Source organism: Nelumbo lutea, chromosome 1, assembly GCF_056320005.1.
Source record: "Nelumbo lutea isolate HS-2025 chromosome 1, American lotus-T2T, whole genome shotgun sequence".
Classification (NCBI taxonomy): Eukaryota; Viridiplantae; Streptophyta; class Magnoliopsida; order Proteales; family Nelumbonaceae; genus Nelumbo; species Nelumbo lutea.
In genome coordinates this window covers 102,632,588-102,656,866 of record NC_142684.1, presented here as the reverse complement: position 1 = coordinate 102,656,866, position 24,279 = coordinate 102,632,588, and the positions used below count along the sequence as shown (strand labels likewise).

General features: G+C 41.0%; 1 protein-coding gene across 1 annotated transcript in view; it reads left to right on the top strand.

Annotated features, from left to right (window-relative positions):
* D2HGDH (FAD-linked oxidases family protein) overlaps positions 1–24,279 on the top strand; it is an 88,122-nt gene that overhangs the window by 34,832 nt on the left and 29,011 nt on the right. The window contains exons 7-8 of the mRNA XM_088966973.1: positions 3,431–3,526; positions 3,630–3,739. Of these exons, the coding sequence (XP_088823099.1) occupies positions 3,431–3,526; positions 3,630–3,739 (206 nt within the window). The remainder of the gene's footprint in view (positions 1–3,430; positions 3,527–3,629; positions 3,740–24,279) is intronic.

Below are 24,279 nucleotides of genomic sequence, written 5' to 3'. Positions count from 1 at the left end.
ACTCGATTATGATACTGCACTAGGTGTCGGGTTGGGTTGTCTTTGATGTACCAATCAGTGAGATCCTTAGCGGGGGTCAAAACCTGGGTATGTTGGGACAGTTTGAGAATTCACTTGAGTGGGTGATCATAGTGACAGGATCAGCCCCTTTGTCGGACAAAGGTAATGATCGGGGATGCACTCTCTCTGATGGAAACCAAGACTGCCGGCAGCCGATTTCAATCGTTGAGATTTGTTTTGCAAAATATATTTTATATGAGATATAAAAGTATATATACATTATGGTTTCTAAAATGTTTGCAAAAGGTTTTAATTCCTGGGATCCATATAAGTAGATAGTGCGACACTATTCCTTGCAGCCGAGGGAGAGGTCCTCTCTTGTCGGGCAGTGTTTGATCATTTATGAGCTGAGAGGTTGAGTGTAAGACCATTGAGGATAATACCTGATGGGCTAATCTTGCATCTGCCAACAATCCCTGAGTGTTACAAGGTGGCTTGGCCCAGGGACCACTTAGGATAAGTGTTGGGCCCATAGAGCCCATTTGATGGGTTTCAGGGGGTGCACTGTCCATAATAGTGTATTCGGCCAGGCCTTGTAACAATTGCTAGGCTGAACCCATGTGACTGATGTGTAAATCAATGCTTGGGCCCCATGTCATAGAAGGAAGCCCAACTGGGCAGCAGTTAAGAAGGCTAAGTGAGCACATGACCTTAATGGGCCTAAAGCCCATTTTGAACTGGGCTGTTTTAATTAGTTAAACATGGGGCGAATTCTGAGATGGATCAGTAGATAGGATAGGGTCTTAACCCTATCCACTCAGAGAGTCCAGATTTGAATGTGATTCAGATCTAGAAACCTCTTAGTGAGATTTGGAGAAGGCTGATCTAATCTGTAGATAAGATAAGGGTTTATCCTTATCACCTAAAGGGATGTCTGATCCAAATATGATTTGGATCAGCAACTCCTAATTGGATTAGGAGCTGATCCTTTAGGGTTACAAAAGAAAGAAGGGGCGGCAGCCTTTAGAAGACACATATTCACATTCTTTTTAGAGCTGAAATCACAGAAGAAAGAATTAAGCAACCCTGTAGAATTCTTTCTTACCGCCTCCTTCTTCTTGCCGCCTACCTTGCCAGTTCGATCTCCAGTTCAGTGGGAGAAGTCAAGATTTGATCTTGATATCAGTTCTTTGTGAAAGGACTGATAGGAAGCTATGCTCACGCGCCATCCTGTTATTTCTTGCGAAGGACTAGGTTCTTGGAGAAGAACACTACTGATTCTACTCCATCCTGCACTGCGCCATCTTCAGTGGTAGCACTCTTTGGATCCTTCTTTGGGCGTGAATACCTCCATTGGGAGATATTATTTCTCCGTATCAGGTATAATTCTCTCCTACTGCTTTTGTTCAGATCTGGTTCAGTTTATGGTTCAACATTGATCATTGAAAATATGATTTTCTAAATAGAATGCGATTCCCAGTTGAAGGGAGAGAAAAATTTTTGAAATTCGCCCACCTAATTCCGCAAGATTTGGGCGTCCATACGATGGATCTCTCATCCCTTCAATTTTCACCTCTTTTACAAAGAAAACCTTGTTTTCTGATCCTTTAAATTGAAATAGATGCAGCCAAAGCAAAAGGGTTTAGAAAATGAGGTGTCAGGATGACACATCAAATGCCAAAAGTTATGCACTATATACAAAAAGATGATTGTCTATACAATACAATTCACAAGATCCAAAACATCTGTCTCCAAATGCCTGAGAAAGATTTTATTATTTAAGGACATAAATCATGTGCATTTTTTGATATTGACATATAATATAAATAGGTATTGCTTATAGATCCCATTCACTTAGTACTTTTGATAAAAACTTTGATTATTTCAGTTGGGACTTGATTACAGGAACGGAACAATCCAAGACTATAGTCTGGAATTCATTCCCTAGCATCTACTTCTAAAAAGGGGCAATTTCCCAATGTTGGTACCTAGCTAATCAGCTATTTGCAGTCTTTAGATGTGTGGACAGGATATGGACCTATCTTTGGTATTTTTTGCACAAGGTGGCCATTCACAGACTATAAATTAACTTCTCATTCTCAAAAGTAACTAATGAGAAGTGATCATGTTTCATGGTATGGGTAGAGGATAAATAAGAAATGCGATTAGGAAGTGAAAACCAAGTTAGGGATGATTAAATCATCCATAATTATTTACATTGATGTGAGTTAACAATATTACCCTCGTAAACTTGGATACACTTGTTGCTATTTCTTTCCTTCCTCGAGTTGTGCACAAGTACCAATCCTGCTCAAAAACATGCATAATACCATCATCAGACATCAGTAGGTATCCAAAACAGATAGTTTAAGTAAATGCTAAATGTTTTAAAACGCGGAGGCGTGACGCGAGGCATTCCACTATCTAGAGGCGTGAGGCGTAGTTCAGAATGCAAAAGGCGTAAGCCTCCCGAACACAAGGAGGCATAAGCCTCCTTAAGAGGAGGGGGGTTAGGAGGAGGAAGGGGAGGAGGATGAAGAGGAAGGGGGGATCTCATTTATTCTTTATTTTTAATAAAAATCTTTTATATTAAGAAGAATAAAGATGCAAAGCATTAGTTGAAAGGGGGGGTCTTGTTGATATAATTTCCTCCTTTTCCTTTTATTCTGGTGGAGAACTTTCCACCTTGATGTAATTCCTTCTATTTGAAGTTTAATAAAATTTATCTTTATTGACCAAAAAAAGTTTCAACTCTAATAATTCAGTCACCCAAGTAGACACTGATCTTTATTTAGCTTCACCACTAAACTGATAAAATACTAGAATGTTTATTCACTTCTCTATGTTAATATATTTCCACTCACAAGTTAACAACATACACTAGTCTATTTCCAATCATCTAGAGCCCCTTAATATGGGCCTCAATCATCAAATTTCATTGTTAAGAGAACGCCCCTATACTTGAATATTTCAAGTATCTCAGCATCCACTATGAAGCTTCTTGATGAGGAGCTTAGAGAACTTCTGTACATTGATTAATCACTGACACTGCATAAAATATATTTAGTTTGATTAGTGAAAGTAAAGAAGTTATCCTACTTGTTCCTGGAACTTTCCTTCATCAGATGATAGCTCTCATGTTCATTTGAACTTGTGATACCAACCTTTTAGCTTGCATTTATATATGTATATTTCGTCACATTTTCAATGTTTGATAATAGAATGCTAGAACTCTGCATTATGCAGATCTCTTATGGAATTCAATCAAAACCATGCATAAGAATTAAACTAGTGGTTTAATCCCAGCTTCAATCATTGGCAACAAAATTCTTTTAGTGGTTACTATTTTGCCAAAGAAAAGATTGCATCTTTTGAAAGGAATACTGTATAAATTTCCTGTCGTCCTGTTTCTCTTGTTCTGGTCTTTCAGGTCTTGAAGCTGTCCTAGCAAATGGTACTGTGCTTGACATGCTTGGGACTTTGCGCAAAGATAATACAGGCTATGACTCGAAACAGCTATTTATAGGTATGCAATGCCAACTTACTGATAAATTCCTACTTCAGCATAAAACAAAATAATATTTTACTAGAGGATATCATTACATGTGGCTTTACCTTCATTGTTATAGGAAGTGAAGGATCTTTAGGAATTGTTACTAAGGTCTCAATACTGACACCTCCCAAGCCATCCTCAAAAATTCTAGCTTTTCTTGCTTGTAAAGATTATCTTAGTTGTCAGGTATGGTCCATTTTTATGCCTTTATTTTGCTTAATATTTTTAATCACTTTACTATCTAGATCTCACTGCAGAGAGCATTAGCAAAATTAAGGGGTCCTTGTCGGACTAGTTGGCACTCCAAAATAAAATATTCATGTTAATAAAAGTGTATCACGTGGGCTAGATTATGTTTGTTTCATTTAAATAGGGAATGAATTTTTTCCCATATTTTCTTTTCCATTTTGTTCATTTTTTTACACATAGGAAATGTTCTTACTTTCTAAGCATACAAATTGAATTGATTTGGGCAGTTGTTAGAATTGTGTATACTGATCTTGCAATTTGTCTGTGAAATGAGCATAATGATGCTTGACCAGAAACAGTAGAAGGGGAGAAATATGATCTTCTTGGGGAGTCCTATGCAAGGTTCAAAAGTATCGATACGCCCTTGTGTATCAGTACTTAATATTGTGCAGTCTAGCATTGTGGGCTTGGGCCTATTTATGTTATGTCATAACATTTACTTGTATAACTTCCTTCCTGGGCTAAATGGGCCTGGGTCTACTTTGTTTTTATGTTTTCTTACTGCCTACTAATCAGGGTCAGATTTGTCATTGTATCTCTTTCTTATTGCCCTAGTATAAAAGTTGTCTTGGAGGGCTGGAGAGAGGAGCCGCCAATTTCTTCTAAACCTCTTTTTCTTCATTTCTCTTCTTCTTCTTCTTCTTTTTCTATAGAACTGAATACAGACAAATACAGGCATGGTATCAGAGCATTGATACTATCCTCTTCACTGATTCAAAATCTTATATACTGTTCTCTTTTCTTTTTCGTTTTCTTTACGTAGGTTGTAAAGAAACCTTAGTTCTGCTCGTGGTTCTCCAAACCCAGTTGCTTTCTTGGGTTTTCCCTTGGGAGAAGATCCAAGGAAACCTAGAATAAGTTCGGTAATTCTCCAATAGGGCAAGATAAGCTGTGAGTAGTCTCTGGACTACTAGAGTAACCTGCAGTAAGCAGGTTAAGATTTTGAACTGCAGGAAGGTGCAGTCCAAGAAGGTTTTCAGATATCTTTGTGGAAGACCTTTTATGTTCGGTTAGAGGCTTCCATCAGACTGGGAGTGGAGTACAGGTTGTTGCCCTCTACTTCAAATTTTTAGAAGCTGGACAGTGTCTGGTTGCAGATTAGGTGTTTGTTTTGTGTTGCAGCCCAAGTTCCTCTATTTTTTTCCTGCTGTTTTGTGTTGAAGTATTCTCCAGTCTACATGCCGGTAGCACTGATTGTTCTCTTCTGTTTTTTGGCTGAAATTTCACATCAGAAACAATTCCTATCATAAAATGGAAGACTCTCTCACGGTACCTTGGTATTCACAAATATGATGGGTAAGCACTTACTGGACCGAAAGGTTTTAACCTAAAATGGCAATGAACCTTGTCTAACAGAGGCCAAAGGGAAAGCTCATAAGATGAGTGGATATGATCCTTCACAGAAAGTGGTGGGGTTATGTAGCTGAAACAGTTGGCTCCATGCATTGTATGTAATTTTCCACATTTCCAGAGATATAATCGCGTCTTCATCACTGAGATAGGAGGGAAATCTCATAGATGAATAAATGGAAAATGAATATAGATTAAAAGCCATATCTATGTCGTAAACATGAATCAAATTAGGTTGTGGACTAATATTTGCTTTGCCTTTTATCAGAAATGGCAAAGGGACAATTCGCCAAACTGTTGGACGATAATAAGCTTAAGGGCCTAAACTACGCTGACTGGTTCCATATCCTTATGCTAGTTCTGAGGTCTGAGAAATTGGACAAGGTTGCTAAGAACCTTGCTTCAGATCGTCCAGGTGATAGGGCTTCTGAGGCTCGCAGGAAGGAATATCAAGAATGGGAGGAGAAAAACTTTCTTGCCCGATGCTACATCATAGCCTCCTTAGATAATCAGATACAGAGACAGTTCGATCAGATCGAAGTGTCCAAAGATATCTTGGATAGTCTAAGGACCATGTATGAAGAGTAGAATCGTTTTACTCGCCAAAAGGTCCTAAAGCTACTTATGACCATTCAAATGTCCAAGAACCAACTGGTTCATGACCATTGTCTTAAGATGATGGGATACATTAATGAACTGGAGGCTCTTGGATCTGGGCTAGATCATGTCACCAAAGTTGATGCCATCCTAAACTCTTTGCCTCCTTCCTTCAATCAATTCATTATGAACTATAATATGAACAAGCTAAACGTTAGCCTTCAGGAAAACGACAATATGTTGCAGAGGGCCGAAGAACTGATAAAGAAGGATGAGCCCATGGCCATGCTTGTTGAAGGTGGCAAATCGGGCAAGAAGAAGAGGAAAACAAAGAAGAAACCTCAGAAGAAAATTAGCAAGCCTAAAAGGCAGAAGAAGGACAAGACATCAGATGCTTGTCACTTCTGTAAGCAGATCGGGCATTAGAAGAGGAATTGTCCTTAGTACCTGGAGACCAAGAAACAAGGTAATTTCAAATCCTTGTCACTTTCTACTCATGCATGTAATACATTGCAGGGGTTTAGGACAAACAGAAGACTGAGTGACGGAGAAGTAACTCTTTACTTGGGGACTTCTGCAACAGTTGTTGTTACAGCTATAGGAACTGTAGGTTTACTTTAAAGAGGAGTTGTAACCTTAAAAGATTGTCTTTATGTACCAAATTTGAGAAGAAATTTGATTTATGTTTCAAAATTGTGCATTGATGGTTATTCTATTTTGTTCAGTAATGTGATTACTATTAAACGGAATAACAAATTCATTACATACGGAGAACTTGAGAATGATCTCTATGTTCTCCATCATTCTCTGGAAACAAATTTAACCAAAATTACGTCGGAAATGGTCCCAAAGAAATGAACTCACGGTACAGTTAATCTCACATGCCTGTGGCATTACCGACTTGACCACATTAACATAGATCATATCACAAGGTTGGTAAAGGATAGTCCCTTCGATTTTCTAACTATAGAAGATCTTCCAACATGCGAACCTTGCCTTCAAGGTAAGATGACGAAACAACCATTTACCAGTAAGCCTGAAAGATCAACAGGCACGCTTGACCTTATACATACTGATGTATGTGGTCTCATGAATGTTAGGACACATAACCAGCACGTTTATTTCATAATTTATCGAAGATCATTCATGGTATGGTTACATGTACCTAATGAGACACAAGTCTGAATCCTTTGAAAAGTTCAAAGAATTCAGACAACAGGTCGAGAAATAATTAGGAAGACACATTAAGGCCCTTTGATCAGATCGAGGAGGCGAATATCTCTAACGAATTCAGGGACTACTTAAAGGATAACGGGATAGTATCACAACTGGTTCCTCCTACTACACCACAGTTAAACGGTGTGTCAGAGAGGAGGAATCAAACTTTATTGGATATGGTCCAATCACTTCTCGTCCACTCGGAATTACCTACATTCTTTTGGGGATATGCATTAGAAGCTATGATATACGTGCTGAATCGGGTTCCAACCAAATCCGTTCCAAAGACTCCCTATGAGCTTTGGAGCAGTAAGAAACCAAGTGTGAGACATTTGAAGATTTGGGGTTGTCCAACACATGATAAAAGAACAAGTGTTGACAAATTGGAATCTAAGACTAGCCGTTGCCTATTTGTAGGTTACCCCAAAGGCTCTGTAGGATATTTATTCTATGACCCAGGAGAGCAGAAAGTGTTCTGTAGTCGAAATTCCCATTTCTTGGAGGAAAATTACATCCTGAACAATCATTGTCAGGAAGTTGTTCTTGATGAGGAGAGCTCAGGGGTAGTGGGAGATATCCTCACAAGCTCTAGATAATAATCAACCTAGGAGATCTACTCGGGTATCCAGGCCTTTAGTTCGTTATGGCTATGACCAAGAAAGTTACTTCGTGGAAGTCATGACCAATGAGGAGGATCCCGTGACTTATACGGAAGCTATGTTGGACATAGATTCCCTAAAGTGGGTAGATGCCATGAAAGGTCTAGATTCTTGTGGACCCACCCTTTGGGGTGAAAGAAATTGGTTGCAAATGGATCTATAAGAGGAAGAAGGGCCCCGATGGTAAAGTTGAGACCTAGAAGGCTCGTCTTGTGGCGAAAGGGTAAACTCAGAAAGAGGGAATCGACTATGAGGAAACATTTTCTCTCGTGGCCATGCTTAAATCCATTAGGATCCTGCTAGCTGTAGCAGCATACCATAACTACGATATTTGGCAAATGGATGTCAGAACTACGTTCCTGAATGGGGATCTTACTGAAGATATTTATATGTAGCAACCGCAAGGTTTTATTGCAACAGGTCAGAAGCACATGGTATGTAAACTTAATCAATCCATATATGGACTTAAGCAAGCTTCTAGGAGATGGAACATCCAGTTTGACTCTACCCTCAAATAGTTTGACTTTGAGCAAAATCCGGATGAACCTTGTATTTATAGGAAGACCAGTGGGGATAAGGTTACGTTCCTGGTTTTGTATGTATACGACATTCTATTCATTGGGAATGATGTAAGAATGTTGACTACGGTGAAAGTATGGCTTTCACAACAATTCTCCATGAAAGATTTTGGAGAAGCCTCTTATATCTTGAGACTTCGACTCTATAGAGATAGATCGAAGAGGATAATAGGATTATCCCAGTCTACTTACATTGACAAAATAGTCAAGAGATACAGTATGGAGAACTCCAAGAAAGCAAATGTTTCTTTCAGGTATGGAGTCACTCTCTCCAAGGGAATGTCTCCCAAGACACCTGAGGAGATTGAGGGCATGAAGGAAGTTCCCTATGCCTCTGCCGTAGGGAGCATCATGTATGCCATGCTGTGCACTCGGCCAGACATTGCTCAGGTCATGAGTGTGGTAAGTAGATACCAATCTAACCTAGGAGAAGAGCATTGGACTGCTATAAAGAACATACTTAAATACCTTCAAAGGACAAAAGAGTTTTGTCTAGTATTCGATGGTAGTTCACTATAGACCCTTGGGTATATCGATGCCGATTTCCAATCAGACCCGGATGATAGAAAGTCTACATCTGGATACATCTTCATGATGGGGTCCTGCGCAATAGCTGGAAAAGCAGCAAACAGGGGTCCACCGCAGATTCCACAACCGAGGTCGAGTACATTGCCGCAAGTGAAGTTGCCAAGGAACCCGTCTGGATGAAAAAGTTCATTCAGGAATTAGGAGTCATTCCATCCAGCACACCACCCATTCCACTGTTGTGTGACAATACTGGGGCCATTGCACAAGCTAAGGAGCCATGAGCCCACTCGAAGTCAAAGCACATCGAGAGGAAGTACCATATACTACGGGAGATAGTTGGAAGCGGGGACGTCCAGATTCAAAAGGTAGCATCAACGGAGAATGTGGTAGACCCATTGACTAAGCCACTGACACAGAAAGTGTTTGAGAAACACGTGGAAAGTATGGGACTTTGGCTTGTACTAGATTGGACCTAAGTGCAAGTGGGAGCTGTTAGACGATGTATGCCCTTAGCTCCAATCAGCATGATGTACATTATGACATTTATTGTAAATGAATAAAGTACATATTTGATTCATGTTATTATGGTGCGTTTCTATGTATTACCCTTAAATTGGACACTAATGAGACTCGTGTTAGTTTAGAATCTTCACAGCCATTGGATAGATCTGGAGAGATTTATCCCACCAAAGCTGACACTGATGTGATGCCAAGTTGGTTGGGGTGGCTTGTCTCAGCTACCAGGGTGAGACATGAGGTACATGCAGTGTGGGTTTTCTTGAAACCCTGAACCGGACCAAATTCCAGTGTTGCCCTGGACCTTGGAGAGAGATGGGCAAAATTGGAATGTTACACCTGACCTCTAGACTCGATAATGATACTACACTAGGTGTCAGATTGGGCTGTCTTTGATATGCCAATCAGTGAAATCCTTAGTGGGGTTCAAAACTTGGGTATGTTAGGGTTGTTCGAGAATTCACCTGAGTGGGTGGTCATAGTGACAGGATCAGCCCCTTTGTCGGACAAAGTGAATGTTTGGGGAGTGCACTCTCTAATGGAAACCTAAACTGCACGCAGTGGATTTCAAATGTTTTTGAAATTTGTTTGCAAAATATATTTATATAGAGATATACTTATATATTATGGTTTAACAAGTTGTTTGCAGAAGGTTTTAATTCTTAGGATCATGTCAGTAGAGAGTGCAGCACTGTACCTTGTAGCCGAGGGACAGGTCCTTTCTTGTCGGGCAGTGTTGGATCATAATGGGCTAAGTGGTTAAGTGTAAGGCCATTGAGGGTTATACCTGATGGGCTAATCTTGCATCTGCCCACAGTCCTTGGGCCTTCATAAGATGGCTGGACCCAAGGTCCATTTAGTGTAAATATTGGGCCCATTAAGAGCCCATGGTGATAGACTCAGGGGTTCATTGTGTCCTATAGTGAATTCGGCCAGGCCTTGTAACTAAGGCTAGGCTGAACCCATGTGGCTGATGTGTAGATCAATGATAGGGTCACATGCCATACAAAGAGAGCCAAGCTAGCCAACATTAAAACGAGGTGGGCCTGAAAGCTTAATGGGCCTCAAGCCCATTTCGAACTGGGTTAATTGGATTAATTAATTAGGGGCAAATCTGGGTATGGATCGACTGATGAGGATAAGAGAATCACTCTTATCCACTTAAAAAGTTAATATCCAAATAGGGATTTGGATTAAGAAACTTCTAATTTGATTAGGAGTAGTTGATCTTGATCTACAGATAAGATAAGGGATTATCCTTATCACTTAAAGAGTTCAGATCCAAATAAAGATTTGGGCCAAGAAACTCCTAATTAGATTAGGAGATCATCTCTTTAAGGGCTATACATTAAGAGCAGGGCGGACCTGGAAAGGGTTACACAGTTTGACTATTTCTGCCTCCAGTTCTCTCCCACTACTCTTGCCGCACCACCCTATTCGATCTCCATCTCTTGGAAGTGATCAAGATTTGATGTTGATATTGTTTCTTGCTAGAAGAAACAATTCTGAAGCTGTGCTCACTACCCCATTCGATTCTTGCTAAAGAATCAGAGGTTCTTGGTGAAGAACCTTTGCTGATCCTACCTTATCCTAAGTTGTGTCATTTTCAGTGGAGGGAGGATTTGGTACTCTCTTTGGGTGTGAACACCTACGTTGCAAGGAGATTTTTGCGTGGATTCCATATCAGGTATACCTCTCCCCAATATTGATTTCAGATTTGGTCTGGTTTGGTTACAAGAATGAACCTTGAAAATGCAGCTTTCTAAATTGGGAATACGATTCCCGGATGGGAGTAAGAAAATTTTGAAATTTCGCCTAGCCACCCTGCATGGTTCGGCCATCCATATGAAAGGGGGAGATGAAAGAAATCTAAAGTGCTCGCACTATGGGGGAGAAAGACATACTGAAGATACCTGTTGGGTCTTGCATCCTCACCTTAGTTGAAAAACAGCCCACTTGATGTATGGAACTGTTTGAGATTAGATGCAAACCAGAAAATGAACAAACAAGAGAGGAAGAGAAGAGAGAGCTGGCGGCAATGAGTGTTAGAGAGTAAGAGGTTCGAACATAACCTCTCTCTAACACTTTAAACATCTTATTAATAAGTTAATCTTTGACAAATTACAGAGAGGCCCTTGAGTGAGTAGGAAAATACAAAAAACAGAATATTACAGAGTATGGGCCCAGAATAAGGCCCACAACAGAGAGAAACATAACATAACATAAAATGACAGTCTATGGGCCATTCGGCCCATCTTCTCTACACTCCCCCTCAAGCTGAGCATAGATGTTAATCATGCCCAGCTTGCCAGTGTCATGTTGAAGCCTTTCCTTGGAAATGCCCTTGGTGAGAAAATTTGCCAATTGTCCTTCAGAAGTAATGAATGGAAGACACACTTCACCGGAGGAGACTCTTTCATGAATAAAGTGTCTATCAACCTCAATATGTTTGGTTCTATCATGTTGTACCGGGTTGTGAGCAATGTTGATGGCAGCCTAATTATCACAGTACAACATCATGGGTTTGTCATGATCTACCCCAAGTTCTTCCATTAAGGACCTTAGCCACAACAATTCCGAGACTCCATGTGCCATGGCTCTATATTCTGCTTCTGCGGAGGATCGAGCCACAACTGTTTGTTTCTTACTCCTCCAAGAGACAACATTACCAGCCACCAGACTGCAATACCCTAAAGTAGATCTTCTATCATCAATATTTCCAGCCCAATCAGCATCAGTATAGGCTTCAAGTTTCAGATGACCATGTTTGGCAAATAGAATTCCTTTTCCTGGAGAGCCTTTCAAATAGCACAAAATCCGTTCTGCTGCTGCCATATGGGTATCTCTAGGAGCATGCATGAACTGGCTAATGCAACTGACAGCATACGCAATATCTGGCCTAGTCATGCACAGGTACAAAAGCTTCCCAAGAAGTCTCTGAAAGACCCCTTTGTCTTCCAACAAAGTTCCATCCGAAGCTGAAAGTTTGTGACTCATATCAATAGGAGTTGCAGCTGGTCTTGCACCCAATTTTCCAGTTTCAGACAACAAATCAAGGACATATTTCCTCTGAGAAATAAGAATCCCATCCCTGGATCTGGCAACTTCTATGCCAAGGAAATATCTCAACTCCCCTAGATCCTTAATCTCAAATTCTGTATGGAGGAAAGACTTAAGGCCCAGAATGCCTGAGGCATCATCACCAGTCACTATAATGTCATCAACATACACAATGAGATACACTGCTAGAGACCCACCTTTCTTCACAAAAAGAGTATGATCTGACTGTGTCTGAACATAGCCGAATTTAACAAGTGCAGCTCTAAATCTCTCAAACCAGGCTCTAGGAGATTGTTTGAGGCCATAAAGAGATTTCTTCAGTTTACATACCTTGCCTTGCATATCTTTCCCATACATTCCTGGAGGAAGACACATGTAGACCTCCTCATGTAAGTCACCATTCAGAAATGCATTCTTTACATCTAACTGATAGAGAGGCCAATCAAAGTGAGCTGCCAGAGATAAAAGAACTCTCACAGATGTCATCTTAGCAACAGGGGCAAAAGTCTCCAGATAGTCAATCCCATATGTCTGTGTGTAGCCCTTTGCAACAAGTCTGGCCTTGTACCTCTCAATAGTCCCATCTGCCCTGTATTTAATGGTAAAAACCCACTTGCATCCAACTGGATCCTTCCCTTCAGGCAAATCCACCACCTCCCAAGTACCATTTTCATGTAGAGCATCCATTTCAGCCTGCATGGCATCTCTCCATTCTGGAATCCCAAGAGCTTCTGATACAGACCTAGGAATGGGGTTAGAAGCAACTGAAGAGAGGTAGGCACAATATGAAGGGGAAAGTAGGTCATAAGAAAGGTGTTTGGAAATGCAGTGTGCAGTACACTTCCGCTTTCCTTTCCTAACAGCGATGGGGACATCAAGATCTGGGAAGGAGGATTCCAAGGGAGCTGAAGCAATACCTGTTATCTCATCCGTGATTGGGAGGGTATGAGCCTCATCTGTTGTAAGGGAAACCACTTGCTCATTCCTGGATCTCTGCCTTTGATACACTTTGGGATTATGGGTAGGACGAGGAGGTAAAGAAATAGGAGCATTAGGACAAGAGGAATGAAGTGGTTGATCCTCCTTTGATTCATTTTGTGAGGATACAGATTTGTCAAGAGACTGAACTGGGACAGGAAGGGGAAGAGCAAAAACTTGTGACAGACTCTCCCCCTGTTGACAATGTCCTTCCTGAGAGGAACCATAAAAAGGAGAAAGTTCATCAAAGGTAACATCCATAGAGACATGTCTGGTGCCAGTCATTGGATCAAAACAACAATAACCCTTTTGTGTGGGGGAGTAACCAAGGAAGATGCATTTGTGGGCTTTTGGTTCAAACTTGTGTCTCTGCACACTTGGAATGTGAACATAACAGGTACAACCAAACACACGAAGAGGAATTGGGAAGAGATCCTTATCTGGATGAAGAAGACTGAAGGGGGATTTAAACCCTAAAACCTTGGATGGCATACGGTTTATGAGATAGGTAGCAGTAAGTACAGCATCACCCCAAAATCTTGTGGGAACATGTGAGGCAAATAAAAGGCTCCTTGCAACTTCAACAATATGTCTATTTTTCCTCTCAGCAACTCCATTTTGTTCAGGGGTTCTAACACAAGAGCTTTGGTGAATAACCCCCATGTCAGAGAGATACAACGATAAGCTCTTCTCAAAATATTCTTTTGCATTGTCAGATCTGAAAACCTTAATTCTGGTACCAAATTGAGTTAAAACAAGCTCATGAAATTGCCTCACAAGTCTCGGGACTTCGTCTCGGGATTTCATTAAGTATATCCAAGTGAATCTAGAAAAGTCATCAATAAACAGGATAAAGTATTTGTAGCCCCCCATAGAGGATAAGTGGTAAGGCCCCCACACATCAGAGTGTACAATATGAAAAAGAAAAGAGGATCTTTTATTGCTCACAGGGTAATTTTTTCTACAATGCTTTGACAACTGACATGACTCACAATTGAGACTGGACACACTGACTCCCTTAAACAGTTTGGGAAGCAAATGACTTAAAGCAGAAAAAGGTAAATGACCCAACTGACAATGACTCAACATAATTTGACTGACAGACTCTGAAGAAGTAGAATCAAAAGCAACATTCTTGGGATGATCAAAGCATTGGTCAGGGGTGTCGAGCAAGTATATTCCATTCGTTTCATGGCCACTCCCAATCACCTTCCGAGACTTTAGGTCCTGAAACACACAGTGAGAAGGGAAAAATGTTACACAACAATTCAATGACTTGGTCATGCTACTTACAGATAACAAGTTGGTATTTAACTTAGGTACATGAAGAGTGGAAGATAAGAGTAAAGAGTCTGTAGGCTTGATAGTTCCCTTGCCAGAAATAGGGGCAAGAGAACCATCAGCTAAGGTGATTTTGTCACGACCAGGAAGCAAATCATATGACACAAACAAAGTGGAAAGGTTGGTCATGTGATCAGAAGCACCTGAGTCAATGATCCAAGGGGTCTTGGGATTACTTGAGGTAGATGCATGGTTAGCAGAAGCCCTTATACCTGAGTGAGCAAATGCAGTGGTGGTTGGACTTCCAGAAGGGTTGGATGATGAAGTTACACCTTCAAGCTGGCTGATCATCCTTCCAAACTTCTCATATTCAGCTTTCATGGCTGCCAATTGTGCACTTGCAGACTCAAACTCTGTATCTGTACTTGTGGCTGTATGTGCATTTCCTGTCTTTCTACTGTCATTCTTCTTCTGGAATCGGATAGGGACAAGACTGGTATGCAATTTCCAGCACTTGTCCTTAGTGTGTTTCGGCTTCTTGCAATATTCACACACCACCTCCTTCTTTCCTGTGCCACTGGGAGCTCCTGTAACCCCTTTGGGTTTGATTCCCATATTTGCAAAATGATTATTGATACTGACCCCTTGAACCTGCACTTGCTTCCTACTTTCTTCACTGCTGACCAAAGCATATGCTTGAGACAATGAAACATCTTCCTTGGACAAGATGTTTTGCTTTGTAATGTCATATTCAGAATTCAGCCCTGTCAAGAACTCAAAGACCCTATTCCTTTCAACCAATTTCCTATATGTTTCAGCATCCTTAGGGGTATCCCATGTCACGGCCTCTATCAAATCAATCTCTTGCCATATAGATTTTAGGGCTGAGAAGTATGCTGCAAGTGACTTCTCCCCCTGTCTTAGATTCTTCACATCACTTCTCAGTTTGTAAGCTCTGGCAACATTCAACTTCTGGGAGTAAGTTTCTGCAACACTATCCCAGATTTCTTTAGCCGAGTTCATCCACAGATAATGTTGACTAATCTGTGGCTGCATTGAGTTCACAAGCCACCCAATCACTGTGTAGTTTTCTTGTACCCATCTCTCATAAGATGGATCATCCTCTGGAGGATCTTTCTTGCTCCCAGAAATAAAACCCCATTTTCCTTTGCTACAAATGTGGATTTTCACTGATTGTGACCAAGCCAAGTAGTTGGTCCCATCAAGCTTAACTGTAGTTACAGCCAGCATAGAATCAGTTGGGGTTCCCAAAATCTGTCCATATTCAGCAGCATTCTTGTTTTCAAGACTTGAGAAAGCCATCATGTAAAGGCTCCAATTAGGATTTTTAAAAGGTTTCTCAAGGTACTGGGGTCTTGATGAGTTTAGTTTGAGCTGAATAGGCAACAACAACTAGCTCACAGAATCAGTTCAGACTTGATAACTGTGACAGTCCAGTTCGGTGGTAGTTTTTTCTTTACTGTTTCACCCTTTAAAGGACACCCAACAAACCTCCAATCACAGGGTATTTCAGGTTCTCAACAGCCGTTGTCCCAAAGAGAAGAAAACAAGGCCACAGTCCTTAAGAGACCTTTTGTCGAACACTTAGTGTGCAGTAGTTAACAGCCTACTGTTAACTAGAAGAAACCACTTCAAGGTGTTCAGTATAGGTCCAAGAAGAGGCTGGGATGAAGATGAGACTAGTGCCACTTAGTTTTAGATCAGTTTCAGCAGCTCGGCAGTCCAATAATCAACCGAATAGCACTTCCAAAACAACCCAGAAAAAACAGTCCAGCAACAGTGGGCCGAATGTTGTGGGCTTTGAATGCTTTAATAGTCCTCCCAAACAACAAAAAATAACTCAGCAAAGTACTGAGAAAATACTTACAGCAAGAGAGTCTCTGGTTTGTACTATAAACCAGGCCGAACACTTGTTCTCTGAGATAACTTCGAAAGTCCTTTTCTCTGATTTCAAATCAGGCCAAACAACTTGCTCTCTGATTCTTCCTGGTCACCGAACCCTTCTCCAAGTGTATAGAAACTTGGGCACCCTCCAATGACCTCCAAGAAGCAGGCGGATGACTGTAAACTTTCAGCCCTAGAACCTCCTCATGTAGTTGGCTGAACTAGAACCACATGAGGGACACGCCAAGCAATGGCCCGCTCTGATACCAAGTTGAAAAACAGCCCACTTAATGTATGGAACTGTTTGAGATTAGATGCAAACCAGAAAATGAACAAACAAGAGAGGAAGAGAAGAGAGAGTTGGCGGCAATGAGTGTTAGAGAGTAAGAGGTTCGAACATAACCTCTCTCTAACACTCTAAACATCTTATTAATAAGTTAATCTTTGACAAATTACAGAGAGGCCCTTGAGTGAGCAGGAAAATACAAAAAACAGAATATTACAGAGTATGGGCCCAGAATAAGGCCCACAACAGAGAGAAACATAACATAACATGAAATGACAGTCTATGGGCCATTCGGCCAATTTTCTCTACAACCTTAAACCAGAACCTTATGAACATGTGGCAAGTTCAAATCTGGTGGATGGAATGCAAAAGCCTATCACCTTGAGTGCTTCTTCGTGTCTGGGACAGACCACTATTTCCCCCAAGTAGCTTCCTTGCATTTACAGCAACAAAGGTAGACATTCTAAATCGGGCTATGGCTCAATTGAAACAATCCACTATTCCTTCCTCGTCCTTTTCCAAGATAGGTATGTTTTCTGCCCTTAGTGCTATTCAGCCTCATCGAAATGACCCTTGGGTGATTGACTCGGGTGCCTTTGAACGTATGACAAGCAATTCCTCCTATTTCTCATCTTATCATCTTGGTTTTGGGCAAGATAAAGTAAGAGTTGCTAATGATTGTCTTTCCCTTATTCAAGGAAAAGGGGATATCCAACTTGGAAAGGATCTTCCTCTTAAATTTGTTTTGCATGTCCCAAACTTTACTGCTTTCAGTTTCTAAAATCACCACATACTTGGATTGTACTGTGACCTTTTTCCCCATACATTGTGTTTTCTAGGATCGGATGACGAGGCAAACGATTGGGATTGGTCATGAGGCTGGTGGTCTCTACTACCTCAATGAAGATATCAGTTCAACTCATGAAGCTTCAACAAGTCACATTGGGGAATGCAAGGAGTCTATTGCTACCATCTATGTTTGGCATGCTAGATTGGGTCATTTATCTTTTACCTTGTTAAGAGTTTTGTTTCCAGAGTTGTTTCAAAATGTGTCAATTGAGAGTCTATTTTGTGAAGTCTATCAGTTGTCTAAACATTGTCGAACAAGTTATCCCTATTAGACAATGTATACCCTTAGCTCCAATTAGAATGATGTACATTATGACATTAAATGTAAATGAATAAAGTACATATTTGTTTCATGTTATTATGGTGTGTTTCTGTGTAATATCCTTAAACTGGACAAATATGATACTCGTGTTAGTTTAGAATCTTCACAGCCGTTGGATAGATTTGGGGAGATTTATCCTGCCAAGGTTGACACTGATGTGCCGCCAAGTTGGTTGGGGTGGCTTGTCTCAGCTGTCAGGGTGAGACCTAAGGTACATGCAATGTGAGTTTTCTTGAAGCCCTGAACCGGATCAGAATTCAAGTATTGCCCTAGACCTTGGAGATAGATGGGAAAAATTGGAATGTTACGCCTGACCCCTAGACTCAACTATGATACTTCACTAGGTGTTGGATTGGGTTGTCTTTGATATGCCAATCAGTGAGATCCTTAGAAGGGGTCAAAACCTGGGTATGTTGGGACAACCCGAGAATTCATCTGAGTGGGTGATCATAGTGATAGGATCAGCCCCTTTGTCGGACAAAGTGAATGATCGGGGATGCACTCTCTCTGATGGAAACCAAAACTACTGGCGGTCGATTTCAACCATTGAAATTTGTTTTGCAAAATATATATATATATATATATTATTTTTTCAAAATGTTTGCAAAAGGTTTTAATTCCCGGGATCCATGTGAGTAGAGAGTGCAGCACTGTACCTTGCAGCCGAGGGAGAGGTCCTCTCTTGTCGGGCAGTGTTTGATCATTATGGGCTGAGAGGTTAAGTGTAAGACCATTGAGGGTAATACCTGATGGGCTAATCTTGCATCTGCCCACAGTCCTTGGGTTTTTATAAGGTGGCTTGTCCTAAGGACCATTTTGTGTAAATGTTGGGTCCATTAAGAGCCCATGGTGATGGACTCAGGGGTTCACTATCTCCTACAGTGAATTCGGCCAGACCTTGTAACAGAGGCTGGACTGAACCCATGTGCTGATGTGTAGATCAATGTTTGGGTCTCACGCCATACAAGGATATCCAACTGGGCAGCAATTTGAAGGGTAAGTGAGCAGATGAACTTAATGGGCCTAAAGCTTAATTCGAACTGGCTTAATGAGATTAATTAAAAGGGGGCGGTTCTAGGATTTTGATCAGCGGATAGGATAAGGGACTGTCCCTATCCACTCAGAGAGTCCAGATCAAAATAAAGATTTGGATCAGGAAACTCCTAATTAGATTAGGAGGGTTGATCTTTATCTGTAGATAAGATAAGGGATTATCTTTATCTCTTAAAGAGAGTCCAAATACAAGATTTGGATTAGGAAACTCCTAATGGGATTAGGAGATGCTCTCTTTAAGGGCTATAAATAGAGGAACAGGGAGAACCTCCAAGACACAATTCTCAGTTCAAAGATTATAAAGAGAGAAGAACCTGCAGTTCGACTGCTCCTGTCTTCTTCTCTTTCCTACTCTTGCCACCATACCAGTTCGATCTCCACCTGTGGAAGCGATCAAGAAGTGTTCTTGATATTACCTTTTGGCAAAAAAGGTAATCAGAAGTCGTGCTCACTAGGAGATATGAATCAAGACATTGCTGCCTTGAGACAAGGAGATATGAGTGTTGCAACATATTTTGCTACACTAGAAGGACTATGGGAAGAGTTAGATCACCACCTTATTATTGATTGGGAGAGTGTCGGAGACAAAGAAAAGCATGACAAACAAATTGAAGAGGGTAGAGCATTTAAGTTTCTGGCTGGCTTAGATCCTATATATGAGAGCATAAGATCCCAAATTCTGGGAAGGGATGAAATGCTAGACTTACATCATGTTTACTACCTTGTAAGGAATGAAGAGGTGAGAAGGAAAGAGATGCAGGTTGATACTCAAACAAAACTAGCTGAACAGTCTGTGGAGCATTCGGCCCTAATCTCTACAAATCAAAGGGGAAACAAGTACTTTGACAAGAGACATCTGAAGTGCACCCACTGTGGAGGGGAAAGACATGTGAAAGAGACCTGTTGGGTTCTCCATCTGCATCTGAAGCCAGCTGCATTGAGGAAAGATAAGAAGCATCTGAAGGGTCAATCTGCAAGTGTGAATTTGGCTACGGGTCAAAGTTATGATGGTTCAAAACTCTCATCTACAGTTACTTCCTCTTCCATGAGACAGACTTCTAATTCCCCTCGAACCGGGTCCTTGGGTTTTACCGCCGATGAGGTAGAGGTACTTAGCCGGGCCCTAGCCCGTCTAAGGACCAATTCTCTTCCATCCTCCTCCCTTGCCAGATCAGGTATTGTCTCTGCCTTTAGTGCAACTAGTTCTATTGATCCTGCCTCTTGGATTATTGATTCTGGTGCAACTGACCACATGACACACATGTCTTCTCTATTTTCTTCCTATCATTTAATGTTTGGCCAAGATAAAATGAGGGCTGCTGATGGTTTTCTCTCTACCATCTCTGGGAAGGGAGTGGTTGACCTAAGCAAGGACCTCTCACTAAAATCTGTCTTGCATGTTCCCAATCTTTCTTCAAATCTCTTATCTGTTTCAAAGCTTACCAAAAATTTGAATTGTAGCATAACCTTTTTTCCTGCTCATTGTGTCTTTCAGGACAGATTGACGAAGAGAACGATTGGGAGCGGTCATGAGTGTGGAGGTCTCTACTACCTTGATGCAGACATCAGTTTGGCCTTGCAAACATCTGCTACTTGTAGTCAGTCCAATGTGGAGTCAATAGCTAGGTTACATCTATGGCATGCTAGGCTAGGTCATTTACCTTTTTCATCATTGGAAGTGTTTTTTCCAGAATTATTCAAAGGTGTTTCAAGTCAAGAGTTAGTTTGTGAAGTCTGTCAACTATCAAAGCAATGTAGAACTGTTTATTCAACTTCAAGTAATGAAATTCGAGCTTCTTTTGACTTAGTCCACTCTGATGTTTGGGGCCCCTCTCCCATTATTTTTGTTGATGGCTTTCGATACTTTATCAGTTTTATTGATCACTATTCTCGATGCACATGGATCTACTTATTAAAAGCACGAGAAGAAGTGTTGCGGGTAACCATGACATTTTGCAAAATGATTGAAACACAATTTGGTACGAAGGTCAAACAATTCAGGTCAGATAATGCTGCAGAATACTTTGAAAGGTCCTTGAATCTGTTTATGGAGGATGCTGGAATGATTCATCAGTCATCTTGTGCTAGTACCCCCCAACAGAATGGGGTTGTTGAGCGCAAGAATAGGCACCTATTGGAGATTGCTCGAGCCTTACTATTTCAGCACAAAGTTCCAAAAATCTATTGGTCTCAAGCAATCCTTACTACATCATATCTGATAAATCGAATGTCATCCAAGGTATTGGGGATGAAAACTCCTTTCTCTGTTCTTTGTCCTCATCTTCCTGACTTTTCTCTTCCACCGAGAGTCTTTGGTTGTGTATGCTTTATACATGTCAAGGATCCGAAGAAGAGAAAATTGGATCCTAGGGCTATAAAGGGAATCTTTTTGGGGTACTCCCCTACTCAGAAGGGATACAAGTGTTATGATCCAGTCACCAAGAAAAAATATGTCACAAAGGATGTGGTATTCTTTGAGTCTCAATCCTATTTTCACTCTTCCCAGAATCCTCTTCAGGGGGAGACTAGTGGAATGGAAGAGGATTCTTCTGTTCCCTCATTCTTTGTACCTCTCTCGACCTCAGGCCTTCCATCTTCTCCTCCTGATCCACCTAGTTGTGGTATCCCGGGTGAATCTAGTGAGGCTCCCATTGTACCAGCTACTACTAGTGATGTTGCAAATATTACTGAAGACTCCAGCAGGCTGCAAAGAGATATCAGAATCACCTACAACAGAAGGAAGAAGGGTCCTCTAACTCATGACAACGACCAATTGGACTCGGATCAACTTGTCTCAGAAACTCAAGGTTAGATCTTCCTATTTCGTAAGTCTACTCGTTCTTGTACTATTAGATACCCCATTGCTGATTTTGTGTCTCACTCATAGTTGTCTCCTCGTTATTGTTCTTTTGTGTCTGCTCTATCTTCTGTGCATGTTCCTACCAGGTATACTGAGGCAGTATCTGACCCAAAATGGAAAGAGGCTATGGATGAAGAAATGAAAGCCTTAATGAAAGCAAGGAAATGGGAATTAGTGGATCTACCAGAAGGGAAAGGCACTGTTGGATGCAAGTGGGTGTTCACTGTGAAGCATAGGGAGGACGGGTCCATTGAGAGGTACAAGGCTAGACTGGTAGCAAAAGGGTTTACTCAAAAAGAAGGGATTGACTACAAAGAAACCTTTGCTCCGGTGGCAAAACTCAACACAATCCGAGTTCTATTATCATTAGCTGCAAATTTCTCATGGGAGCTACATCAGTTGGATGTGAAGAATGCTTTCTTGAATGGCGACCTGCATGAAGAGGTGTTCATGGATCCTCCACCAGGTTATGTTTTTGGCAAAAAGGTATGTAGACTGAGAAAGGCCCTATATGGCCTTAAGCAATCCCCTCGAGCTTGGTTTGAGAAGCTATGTGGAGTCATGAAGAAAGGGAGTTACACTCAAAGTGGAGCAGATCATACCCTATTCATAAGGAAGAGAAATGACAAACTTACGGCACTTATTGTCTATGTGGATGATATGGTAATTACAGGGGATGATCAGGAAGAGATTAAAAGACTAAAGGAGTTTTTGGTTGCTGAATTTGAGATCAAAGATCTGGGCCAACTGAGATACTTTCTTGGGATTGAAGTTGCAAGATCCAAAGAGGGCATCTATATATGTCAGCGCAAATACATCCTTGATCTTCTTCAAGAGACAGGCATGATGGGGTGTAGGCCAGTCGATACTCCAATAGAACAGAATCATGGTCTACAGGTGTCAGTAGGAGAAGACTACCTTGATAAGGAAAGATACCAAAAGCTGGTGGGGAAGTTGATTTACTTGTCCCTTACTCGCCCTGACATTGCTTATGTTGTACATGTTGTCAGTCAGTTCATGCACACTCCTAAAATCCCTCACATGAAAGCTATGGAAAGGATCCTCAGATATTTGAAGTCTTGCCTGGGGAAAGGGATTCTGTTAAGGAAAAACAGTAAAATTGAAGTTGAAGGATATACTGATGCAGATTGGGCTGGCTCTGTTGGGGACAAGAAGTCTACTTCTGGGTACTGTACCTTTGTTGGAGATGCAGATTGCAGATGTTCTGACTAAAGAGCTAGCTACAATGAAATTCGTGGACTTACTTGGCAAGCTAAACATGATTGACATCCATGCTTAGCTTGAGGGGGAGTGTTGGTTCGGCTGTCTTAATTTGTATGGTTATCTTTGTTGGGTCTTAAGTCATTAGTTATTGGGCCTTAGTTACTGGGCCTAATGTTATTTAGTGTTTATTTTGACTAGGTGTCCCATCACTAATCAGGGGCATTCTTGTCTATTTATGTAACATTATGTAATGTCTTTATATATAATAGATTAGGGCTGGTTGAGCATTCTTCTGCCGCCCATTTCATTTCTTTTCTTCTTCTTCTTCCTCTTCTTCTCTCATTCGATAGCCCTATTTCAGCAAACAATTGTTACTTCGTATCAGGTATAACCCTCCACTCCCTTTTGGTTTTAGATCTGGTCTGGTTTAGGTTCAAGATTGATCCTTGAAAATGCAGTTTTCTAAAATAGGGAATGTGATTCCCACATGGGAGAGGGACAAGTTTTTGAAATTTCACCCAACCTTCTTGCAGGGTTTGGCCATCCGTATGATGGATCTCTCATCCCTTCAATCCCAACTCTAGTAATGAAGTTAATGCTCCTTTTGATTTGGTTCATTCGGATGTGTGGGGTCCTTCACCCATTAGTTCTATGGATGGTTATCATTACTTTATTAGTTTTATTGACCACTTTACAAGATGTACTTGGATTTACTTGCTGAAAGGAAGAGAGGAAGTACCTAGAATCACCATGGTTTTCTATAAAATGATTGAGACTCAATTAAACAATTTTGTTCTGATAATGCAGCAGAATACTTCAAGAATTCTCTAAATGTGTTTTTTGAAGATGTGGGAATATTACATCAGTCCTCTTGCAGCTTCACTCCACAATGTAACGGAGTTGTAGAGAGGAAAAATAGACATCTACTGGAAACAGCTCGCGCTCTCTTGTTTCAAAACAAGGCACCAAAGAAATTCTGGTCCCATGCTGTTATCACTGCATCTTAACTCATAAATAGGATTCCATCTAGAGTTTTGGGTATGAAGGCTCCTTTCTCTCTTTTGTGTCCGGATCAACTTGCCTTTTCCTTACCCCCAAAGGTCTTTGGTTGTGTGTGTTTCATTCATATCAAGGATCCTAAAAGGACAAAGCTGGATGCAAAGGTGTTTTTAGGCTATTCTCCTACAAAAAAGGGATATGAGTGTCTAGATCC